The sequence below is a fragment of the Macaca nemestrina genome, chromosome 19, assembly GCF_043159975.1.
Source record: "Macaca nemestrina isolate mMacNem1 chromosome 19, mMacNem.hap1, whole genome shotgun sequence".
Lineage (NCBI taxonomy): Eukaryota > Metazoa > Chordata > Mammalia > Primates > Cercopithecidae > Macaca > Macaca nemestrina.
The window spans coordinates 45,046,414-45,058,567 of record NC_092143.1 but is presented as its reverse complement, the minus strand read 5'-3'; the positions used below and the strand labels follow the sequence as shown (position 1 = coordinate 45,058,567).

Below are 12,154 nucleotides of genomic sequence, written 5' to 3'. Positions count from 1 at the left end.
TGAATGTTGACTAAATACCTATTCAGCACCCAATGAGATAACAGGTTTTTTAAATCCTTTCAATGATAAGATGAATAATTTTAATAGATTTTCCTATTATCCTTTTTTTAAATCACATGTTATTCTTTTTAAATAGTACCAACATAAACATTGGCTGGTTATTTAGAAAGTTTCCACCAATGTAAGTGAGTTGGCTTTTTTGCACAATCACTGTGTGGAAACAACTCAATCACTGAACTCGTTATTAAATTACACTATGCCTACTCAACAAAATGCCCACAATGATTAAAATAAGACCAATCTACATATATTAATATACTTAAGATACACTGTTAATTAAAAAACAGCAAGCCATAGGACAGTATATATTTTCCAATAAACATACAGATAATTATATAGAGAATTACATCTAGAAAAATCTATCATGCTACTAGTAATGTTACTTCTGAATGATAGACCTTGCAAATTTAAAATTATCATTTTTACTTTTCGGCTCTATTTGAATAATTTAAAAGTATTATTTGTCAATTTTTATAATTTTTTCTTTAAAATAACGTTCTAACTCAGCCTACCACGGTTTTAACAGTTATCTGTTCTCATTTGGTTTCAAAACCCCTTTGGATTCGTAAAAATTAAGACCTTGGCCAGGCACAGTGGCTCACCCCTGTAATCCTAGCACTGTGGTAGGCCGAAGCGGGTGGATCACCTCAGGTCAGGAGCTCGAGACCAGCCCAGTCAACATGGTGAAACTCAATCTTTACTAAAAATACAAAAATTAGCTGGGCGTGGTGGTGGGCCCCTGTAATCCCAGCTACTTGGGAGACTGAGGCAGGAGAATTGCTTGAACCTGGGAGGCAGACGTTGCAGTAAGCCGAGATCACGCCACTGCACTCCAGCCTGGGCGACAAGAGCGAAACTCTGTATCAAAAAAAAAAAAAACAAAAAAGGCCGGGCGCAGGCGTTCACGCCTGTAATTCCAGCATTTTGGGAAGCCGAAGAGGGTGGATCACGAGGTCAAAAGTTCGAGACCAGCCTGGCCAACATGGTGAAACCCCGTCTCTACTAACAATACAAAAATTAGCCAAGCATGGTGGCAGGCGCCTGTAATCTCAGCTACCTGGGAGGCTGAGGCAGGAGAACTGCTTAAACCCGGGAGGTGGAAGTTGCAGTGAGCTGAGATGGTGCCACTGCACTTCAGCCTGGGCAACAGAGCAAGACTCTGTCTCAAAAAAAAAAAAAAAAGAAAAGAAAGAGAAAGAAAAAAAAAATTAAGACATCAAAGACGTTTTATGTATGTGGGCTATAGTTATCAATATCTGTATATTAGAAATTAAAACATATTTTTAAAAGACAAGAGTACACAAGTAAAACATACCATTAGCCATCAGAGCAACGACATCATCATCATCTATCAGCTAACCCACATTAAACATCATTTTATGCTCATAAGAGAGAAAGAACACAAAAAGCCAAAATTATGTGTCAATATTATTATAAAAAGTTTTAACTTTGTAGTCCTCTTCAAAGAGTGTCAGGGACCTTCAGGTATCCATGGGCCACATTTTGCAAACTGCTGCTTAGGGACTGTTTTTGTCGTTTTCTTCTGTGCCGTTTCCATCTCTCCTGTCAGCCTTAAAATTTCCACAGCATACAGAAATGAGAATATCCAGGACTATAAAAGTTGTTGACCCTAAATTTAATCCTACTCTAGTTGTCTTATAAGAACTAATGAGCATTTCCTAAGAAGGCATTTGTTACTAGCTAGCAAAATTTTGTCAATTTCCTAGTGACTATGGAATGTTACTAAAAAGGACCTGAATGTGCCATCAAAATAAATTCTAATTCTAATTTAACCAGATGAAGGTGCTTTTTTGAAATTTATTATTTTTATGAATGAAGTGGTATCTAAGTAATGCAACACTTTTTTCCTATAAAATGTTAAGCTGGCATTATCCAAATTCTATTCACTGTAGAGTAATTACTACCAATCTAAAGTAAGAGAGTTTTCAAGTTGAAAAGGCCCAAACTGGTGGTTTCCAACTATTTTCAGCAGGACTTTTTTTTTTTTTAAACATATTAGAATCTCAAGAGATAAAATCAAACCTAGCTTGCTTTCTTTTTCTCTCTCTCAGCTACTCAGCCCACCTCCGCAGGACAGACAGAAAATCACTAGCTGAAATCACCAAAGTGAAACTCCTATGTAAAATTCAGATATTGTGTTCAGAAATATAATTATGCACACTCAATTAGATCCTCTTCAATAACTACTGTGACATTACCTTACTTTAGTCCCAAGGACAGAGGTTTTAGAATTCGCTCCCACTATTCAGGACTCACTTCTACTGCAAATCACCTTACGAAAATATTGTGAAATGTAATAAACATTTATTCTATAACCCTACATTATTATTTTCTCTTGTTTTTGCCAAATAACCCAGGGTTCACTTCTTATCCAAGTGCCTGGGGTTTATTTTTTTCCTTCTCCATTTCCCATTACTGCACCAGATCCCATGTTATCTCCATTGTTAGCCAGCTGGACTCCATTCTGCTTTTTCCAACTAATAATAGGACTGACTCTCTCAAACACTGCTTTCATCATCTAACTTCTGTCATCCATCCACCAAATCTAATCAACACACTTGTGTCTGGTAGTCTAATTAATATATACCACATATTACAGTTTAGCTACCCAACTTTATGTTAATACTACTACTATAGCCCAAAGAGTACCATTTATTCTTTTCTTAGAAAGTGCTCTGAAAAGATCGACGAACCCCGAGGAAAAGCTCAAAAGACAGTCTCACAAATAGACCTGCTGTCACTTCTGAGCAGAGAGAAAAAAACACTTAAGAAACTTAAAACAAGATTTCAAAAACCTATTTGATCTGTTACTTCATTTCTTCAAGTAACTGAAAAGTTAATTTTCTTAAAATTGGTAATGTTTGAAAGGAACTGCTCTCTATTCTTACACAGAAGGAATCCTAACCTCTCTGATATGCTGCTTTCACTATTATTGAAAGTTTGGCTCATGAGATGGCCTTTGCCTGTAATCCCAGCACTTTGGGAGGTCATGGTGGGCAGATCACTTGAGGTCAGGAGTTTGAGACCAGCCTGAGCAACATGGTGAAAGATCTCTACAAAAGACACCAAAATTAGCCAGGTGTGGTGGTATGTGACGGTAGTCCCTGGTACTCAGGAGGATGAGATGGGAAGATCACTTGAACCCAGGAGGTCAAAGCTGCAGTGAGCCGTGATCATGCCACTATGTTCTAGCATGGGTGACAGAGAGAGACCCTGTGTCAAAAACATTTAAAAAGTCTGAGAATCCGTTAGTATGTTTAGCCATTGCATTTGGTTTTGGTTGCTCTCATGTAGAATGGCAGTCTGTATGAAAAAAAAAAAAAATTAAAAGATTCTAAGAAAATGGCACTGCATAACTGTAAAACTCCTTAGGTAAGTTGTGTAGAAGACTTTCTTCCTGATACAATAGTTTGACATCTAAAACATAATGGTGACATGAGTTTCCTCCCCATATGGTGACTGTATGTGGAATACAGCTGGCAATTAATGTTTGCTGAATATACTAGGGTTACATAATAAAAAAGGGTCAATATCCAACCATTTTTTAACCAACAAAAAGGTAATTTCACTTCTTTCAATCTACTATTAATTTTAATTTTAACATGAGAGCATAGAAAAAGAGAATAACCTGAAGACACTGAAAAGAACTCAAGCCTGAAGGTTTGCATAGAACTTGCGCTCAGAGGAAGTCGTGGGTCCTTCCGCATGCCTCCTAGAGCCTCTGCCACCACCTTCAGGGCTTTCAGGTCCTACCCTACTGGAACTGCACACCTCTTGCCTGCGTTTGACAAGAGCACATTCCCAGTATCCAAGCAATCCTGATATCAAAAAATTCTATTTCAATGAAGGCAAGCTCATATTTTTAAGTTAATGAAGATTAAAAGAGTGATGCTTCAAAAAAAGATTTGCATATACCACTTTCCAGAATAAAAGAGACGTACTTGTAATCAGGACATGTATATTTTAGCCCAATCTGGCAGCATGGTATATTGGAAAGAGAACAGGAATGTCAGAACAGAATCTTTATCCTTGTTCTACCACTAACTGTAATTTGGGTTAGCCAACCTCGCTCAGTCTCAGTTTCTTCATCTACAAAATGAAGACAACTCCTCCACACAGGTTTGCTAAGATAGTTAAATAAAGAACATACAGTAGAAACTCAACAAATTATTCTCTTTTCTTTCTGACACAATTTCTCCCCATTTAAAAAACTGTACATTTCTCAGAATGGTGGGTAGTCATCAAACGCCCACAAAATTACATTATAAATTCCTGATTCCGTGACTTTTCTCACCAAGTTCTTCTTAACTGGAAAGGGTTCCCCTCCAATTCATTCAATGTTCCTGATCCTCCCATCTCCTCTTGGTAGTATAACAGCCTAACTGTAAGTGAAGTCTGCTCCATTTTTATGGGAGTTGGTTTTATTTTTCAAACTCAATTATTAACATTCTAAGCAAGCCTCAATATTTTCTCCCACAATTAGCTCAGTGGCAAGTAAACAGGACGATGTGAGAGTTGCTAACTGATTTCTCCCTCATACTTTCTATGTAAGGAGATATAAAAGAAAAATTATTGTGCAATTTAAAAGACCATTACAAAGACATCCTACGCATCCTAACTCACTAAACCAAGAGCATCAATTAGCATTTATCAGGCCCCAGTCACTTTATTTTTCAGTATCATTTATATTCTTATAAAAGGAGTCAGCTCTTAAAATATTTTTATTTATAGCTGTGTATTATCTACAACATTAATTACAACAGATTATTCTAAGCCTAAAGCTATCTTCCCTCTTCTTTGTATTCTTTGCATGCCCAAATAATACAAAGCATTGTGACTTAATCATGAAGATTCCTTAATGGGAAAAGACAAAAGTTCAGAATTCTATCATAATATATCATTCATTCCCACACTTACTTTTATAGGAAAGTTAATCATTTATAAAAAGTCAAATTCCCTAGAATGTTTTGTTGCTTTACTTACAGGGCACATCAAGGATACCCGAAGGCTAGTTGTAGCAATTTCACTATCAGGATCTGCAGTAAGTTTTTCTTTAACTTTAAAGAGAAGAGAAAAAAAATAAAATTAAAAAAAATTAAGGGTGGCAAAGAAATGGAATTGTAGAAATATATAGCATCTTAAAACAAAATGTTAAATATTAATGTATTGAAAACACAATCACACTCCCAATGTAAGTTAAATAATTATGAACATGCAAATTCTTTGTTTAAGTTCTTAAAATTTCTTTTTAAAACTGCTGGTAAGCAAGACTTTCAAAATAGAAAGCTGTGTAAGACTTAAGAACAAAACAACAATTAGGAGAGGAAGCTGGAATGCAGCAGTACCCTGAACTTCAAAGCTTTTCCAACACACATTCATCACAGTTTTTATTATGCACTATTGTTTGTTTCCAACAATTACTAAATTTGTAAACAGAAAATATAAAAATATTCTTATACTTCCTTTGATAATTAAAAACTACTATGTGGTAATATCTATAATTTTACTCACCAGTAATGTATATAAATTAGTATATACACAAGCTAACAAATATATATTGATGTGATCAATATTTAAAGCATTAAAGCATCTCATATGCTCAATCTTTTTTTTTTTCTTTTTTTTTTAAATGCTTGGTCTTATAAACATTACTTACTTAGTGCTCTGGAATGATCAGGGTTTCTAATACCTTTCATTTTTAATCTCTGTAATAACATGGCTGATGTAAGCTGCCGTACAAGATATACAGACATGGAGTAATTCTACAAACAAACAAAAAAAACCCTGCATTAAAGATGAGAGATAATATTCTCTTTGTTTACATGACATACTTATTTAAGAAACTCTGGTTTCTAAAAATAACATTCAAAATAACTTCTATGGAATGGTCAATGACTGCAAAGGGACAAAATTCACCAAGCTATTTCAGCGAAAATAAAAGCTCAATCATTTAAAACTATTTCTTGATCATTTATCACTTTAAAACATTCGCTGCTATAGGAACATAGGTTGGGTCAGTGGTTTCCAAACTATGGTTCTTACTTAGCAAAACTGGTACCTTAGGGGACACCCTGAAAATGTACCCTCCTATGACTAACCAGAATCTTGCTAACCAAAATCATTCTGCTTTTATTGACTTTATGTAATGGGGCTCTCATATTTTCACTTAAAAGAGGAGTTCCACTGCAGAAACAAATTTCAAATGCCAGTGGTCTGAATTAACACTGCAAACCCAGAGTTCCAAAGTTCTAATTCTGGCAGAAGAGACCACCTGCTACATGGCCTTTGAGTAAATCACTCAAATGAACCAGGCAGCAGCTTTCTTCTGAGAAAAGCTTTGATAAATTAACTCCTGTACCCCAAATGGGTATTTTACTGACAAACAGCAGCTACTATAATATGTAAGACACATGAAGATATGATAAAAATTAAAAAGTCAAGGCCAGAAAACAAGTGTCCAATCCCATACCTGTTAGATCTGGCACAAAGGAACCTTCATTAGCTATTTATAGAGCTATGAAGAGATAAAATTTAATTTCACATAAATGCTAAAAAATCCCCTATCTTCCCATTTTATTAAATATATTCATTCAATTGTTTCTACAATAAATGTAATACTTTCAATAGTTGCCAAACCAAGTATTTTAAATATTTTTTAATGTTCTTTTAAATATCTAAATACCCAATTTATGGTGTAAATTTTAGGTCAATTAATCATTTTAATTATAAGGAAAGAGTATTATCCCCATTACATGGCAAAAGTTTTCAATGTCTACAATCATTTATTCCAATGTCTGTAAAGTTACTCCCAGCTCTGCAATTACCTTGGTGGCAAAACAAAAAATTCCTGCTATAAATAATGCCTCAATTTCTCCATCCATAAAACAGGAGTATTATTCTGTTTAGGAACATGTAATAGGAACACTGAAATTGATGCTTCATGTAATATTAACACTGAAGCTGATGGTCAGAAATTAACTGAAATCTCCTTTCCATTCATTATTTCAGTTATATAAACAAGTAATTCTAAAATGTAAATTCCTTGTTGTATTAACTGCTATCTCATAATTGACATAATTCATTATAAGACCAAAAATCAGCCGAAAGTCAAGTTCATCAACTTGAAGGTGTAGAGAAAATATTATAATTCTAAATAAATCTTTTTATACAAATGCTCACAGATTATCTGAAATATCAGTTGTTTATATAAAGGTTAGAACAGATTATTTCTAATCACAACATGTGTACATTTAACCATTTCTCCCCCAAACTGATAAAACTTTCCTTGTTCCTCTTCACAAATATTTATCATCCAAAGCTTCTAGTTTATTAAAATACTCAACACAACATTACATACAATTGCGGTTAAACCATTACCTTAAGAAATATAAATATGCATATTTTCTTTCCAGGAAAATAAAGAGACGATATTCAAGAAAACTCAGAGCTAAAGTTTTTAACTTTAAGAATCTCCATACTGCCGCCTCTGAACTGAAAATTACTGCTTTTTAGAGATTACAATCCACAAACAAAAAGAGCTGAAGCCAACAGCTTAAGAAAAAACACAGTAAGTCAACCCCCAGTGGGGTCACTGTCCTGCTACCCAAAATGGAGAGCTTTTACCTTCCCAATTTCTGATGCCCAAGAAATGGATATTTGGTTTGGCACAGCTGAAGATAACCTAACTAAAGATGTAATATTCAAGGGGCGTCCAGGGCGCTTCTGTTCAATCCCATTTTTAGGCGGTGGTGCGTAGCCCTATAACCATAAGAAAGAAAAATTATTTCAAATTATCTGCAGGAAGATTAAACATTTTCTCCAAGATAGATACAGGATCCTGCCCAATTTCAGTTACACTATTTTTATTTTAGCCTAAAAATCATATAGCCCTTATTATCATTATCAACCCAAAACAGGAAAACAACCTTTGAAAAAAAGTTACAAAATATTTCACAAGTCCAGAAAGGTAGGAAAAAAATCCATGTCCCATCATTAAAATTAAAGATGCTGACATCTTGCCACATTGGCTATGAATCGTTTTCCTTTTTCATAGGACACCAAGCTTTACAGATAAAGTCACAACTTTTTATAATGATTCATCCTTAGCAATCCCCATTTCAAATACATGCATATATTCGGGGTGGGAAAGAAAGAAAGCAAACTGGGAATTGAGGGGAAAGAAAGAACAAACTAACGAATTTCATTTTTAAAATTTGGTGAGTGATAAAAATATTTTCCACTGCATTTTCTCTGGGTGGAACAGAAATGGTAATCTTTTAACCCAGGTCAAGTTAACAAATAAGGATAATCAGCATTTCAACTGTCATTAAATGAGCTTGATGGCTATCAGATAATACTGCTATTTATGCTTTAATCTACTTTTATCTAGTCATCAACCATTTGTTTTAAATAGCAAGTATACTCATTTCTGATTCGCAGTGTATCCAATTCCCAATTACCACAAGACTTCACTCTGATTTTTCGGAGCCAAAATAATGTATTTTTTAGAAAATTAAAATGTCTTAGCTGCAAAAAATCTACATATTGAAAAGTAGATACCATATTTCACTGACGCTAGGATGTCATTGATGTAATTTAATTATGTACTATTGAGAAAGAAAATACTATGTATATATGGCAAAGAAACGGAAGCAAAATGAATTAACATATTCCCTTTTGGACATAAGAATCTTCTGAATCACTTTTCACTCCATCATTAATCCATACATTTTTCCACATAACACTCCCCTATGCACAAGCAGGAATTTCAGAGAAAAAAGTATCTTTTAAAACTGTATTTCATTCCACTAATGTCTCAGATTTCTCTGCAAGTCACTGACACCATTAACTGGATGTGTTAATGGGGATACAATCTGGATCTTATGAGAATCCATCAGTGAAAAGTTTTCAGACAACAGCCAGCATTCATGCTTCTTTCTCAAAATGTCCTTAAATTATTTGTTAACTGAAAAGCCAGGAGTACAGCTAACTAGTCACGCCATGGCAATAACACCAAAGTTGTACAAGTGCAGACAATGATAATACATCACAGCTGACACCTGGTCACCAGCAATTTTAAGACACTTCTGGATTTCAGCAATGCTAAAATATGCACCTTAGGACCAATGAAAACTAGTACTGGTAGTATCACATGGCAAAGAGGACCACACCCTGTCTACCACAACTTGGGAACTGTCTCATAAGGGGCAGGACAGTAATTATTAAATGGTAGTCCACATGATAATGTGTAATCTATAACTTGCAAAAAATTTTGAAAGTAATTAAAAACGTTTGAGCAGGGGAGTAAAAGACAAAGAGAAGAACTTAAATAACTTGCACTAGAATACAGAAATGAAAGAGAGAGAGACAGTGTGTGTGAGTGTGTGTGTGTGTGAGAGAGAGTGTGTGTGTGTATGAAGGTTATGCCCATCTTAAGTTGCTCAAGCGAAAAAAAAAAAAAAAGTTGCTCAGAAAAAGAAAAAAAAAAACAACTCCTAAGAAAAGTCCTCTTAAAAAGACTCAAGAAGTTGATTCAATGAGCAACAAGTACAAGGAATATCAACACCAGTATCTAGGTAATTCTGAACGAAACTTTTGTTTTGCCTGTTTTGGGCCTGGAAGATAATTCTGTCTGCTGGTATGTCCACTAGTAGGTTAACCAAATAAAAATGATACAGGGTCTGTCAGGAGGATAAAAATAACTCATGAACTAAAATGTGCACTCTGGAAATTAGAATTTAAGACATAACACAGCCTGACACAGTAGAAAAGGGCAACAGAAGCAGGGAGAGTGACACTCATGTAAGAATGAAGTGTCAGCAAACTCAGAATCATGTTAGTCTCACTCAGTGTAAAGCGTTTTCAATCTATTCTATATCCCATTTGAGTAGTGTGACTTTACTGGTAATTCTGAGTTATCTGATAACCTGTATTCTACCTCTAACCATCAGCACCACCCCTACCCAACCATCAATTTCCTGGTTATTGAGAATATATTAATAGTTGGAATTTTATAAAATATAAAGTTTAGCCTTCACACATATTTCTAACAGTTTTCCATATTTAAAGCAAAAATAAAGTCAAGTTCATGTGACAGGGAACCAGTGGGGCAAATCTGCAAGCTTTCTAAGCAAAGGCTGCTGGACAGCACCAGCGGAAGACTTTGTGGTGGTCCTGTGACACACTCAAATAATTTTTTATATTTCATGCTCTGATGACACCCTACCCTACTTGCAACTGTGACAAAAGTTGTCCACAATTATTCTACTTTAACGTTTTCCTCCAAATTTTCTAATTATCACTACTACTTGAATACTTCTAACACAGATTTACTTTTTAACTTTATGGAAATTTTCAAACATACACAAGAAAGGTACAAACAGCAGGGACCCACCAACCAGGTTCAATAATTATCCACATTGCCAATCTTGTTTCAAATGCTTTTGGCCCCAAAGCCAATCTGCCCTAAAACACACACGCCACAAAAATACACATTTCTTTTTGCCCTTGAGTATTTAAACTCAAATTCTAGACATGCCATTTAACCCAGATATTCAACATGGATCTCTAATAAGACTTTAAAAACCTACAGTATTACAACCCCACAAAAATAACCAGTTTTAAAAAATCACCTAATACCTTGTCTTTCGATTCAGATTTCCCAGGTGCCTCAAAATTTATTTTCCTTTCATCCTTTTATTATTGAAAATTTTAAACATATACAAAAATAGAGAAAAAAGTATAACACGTATATATCTATCAGTTCAGTAATTTACTTACCCATGAACAATCTTTACCTACTCTACCCAACCCCCACTCCAGATTATTTTAAAGCAAATCTCAGATATATTTTCTATTTTCTCCATATGTAGTTTAGTATAGTCCTTTTACGGCTTGAATCAGAATTAAAAACTAGAGCCCCACACCACACTTAGTTATGTCTCTGAAGTCTCCTTTATTCTATAAACACAACCCCTGCCGTCTCCAAACACACACTTTTTCCCCAATGCTGTTGTTCTACTGGAGAAACCAGGACTTTCGACCTGAAGAACGACTTCGCATTTTAGATTAGGTATTTTGCTTCCTCGAAGTATGAGATTTGTTGCTCTATCTCCCTTATATTTTTAAAACCACTAATTAGTTGTATAAGCTTGATTAAACTTGGGGTCAAAATTTTAGAAACAAAAAACTTCAGAGAAAATGTTGCATACTTCATATGGTACCACATCATAATGCACAGAAGGTTGTTTGCCCTGTTTTCAGTGGTGTCAAGACTGATTAGGAGTTCAGGGGATGTCAGCCTGATCCCTCCACTATAAAGTTCCCCGTCAGGTTTTGGCATCCATTGATGATAGCTACCTAGACCCATTATATGATTATGAATTGTGGAATAATGATTTTCTAATTCTATTACCCTTTTGATTGTATTAGCCAAAATGTTTCCATAAAGAGCTTGACCAAATCAACAGCCGGTCACCTTGAAATAAATGATTCTCTTCCTTAATCTTCAGAGCAGTTGTTAGTGCAACCTCCAGTGGCTTATTTTAGTATAATTATTATAAACACACTTACATATTTGATAGTTTTGAGTCTACTATAATCATTACTCTTTCAGATGTCAAAATTATCACTTCTCAGGTAAGGAGGTGCCTCTTCAAATTGGGGTGAGTGCACACAAGTATGTGTTTTAAAAGAAGAAATGTTGAGTTTACGTCAGTCCTGATTCACTGTGAGGCAGGCCATCAGGGTGACTAACACACAGCATCAGGAAACATAAATCCATGAGCTCAGAAATAGAATTTATAAGAAGGGGGCCAGTACTGATAAGTCTTCTGGCTGCACCAAAAGGAACTACTTGGAGATTGTTGCCAGCTGAATTACAGCACATATCCTCTCTACACTCTTTGGGTCTTTCAAAGAAATATTCTTGTCAACCCTTCTTCCTTCCTTCAACTTTAGAGCTACACAAGTTTTATAGACATTTCTCACAAATTGTTTAGAAGAAAAATAATTCAGCTTCTTAAAATAACTCCTAAGCAAAAAGGGCCTTTTTCTTTCTTCTGCCCATTAAAAA

General features: G+C 35.0%; 1 protein-coding gene across 14 annotated transcripts in view; it reads right to left on the bottom strand.

Annotated features, from left to right (window-relative positions):
* LOC105499676 (protein inhibitor of activated STAT 2) overlaps nucleotides 1-12,154 on the bottom strand; it is a 165,272-nt gene that overhangs the window by 87,961 nt on the left and 65,157 nt on the right. For all 14 annotated transcript variants that reach the window (XR_011616891.1, XM_071085412.1, XM_071085413.1 and 11 more), the window contains 3 exons: nucleotides 7,705-7,839; nucleotides 5,738-5,843; nucleotides 5,065-5,138 (listed from right to left, as the gene is read on the bottom strand). Coding sequence is in view for 13 of the 14 variants with exons in the window: in XM_071085412.1 (XP_070941513.1) it covers nucleotides 5,065-5,138; nucleotides 5,738-5,843; nucleotides 7,705-7,839 (315 nt within the window). In the remaining variant the exon portion in view is untranslated. The remainder of the gene's footprint in view (nucleotides 1-5,064; nucleotides 5,139-5,737; nucleotides 5,844-7,704; nucleotides 7,840-12,154) is intronic.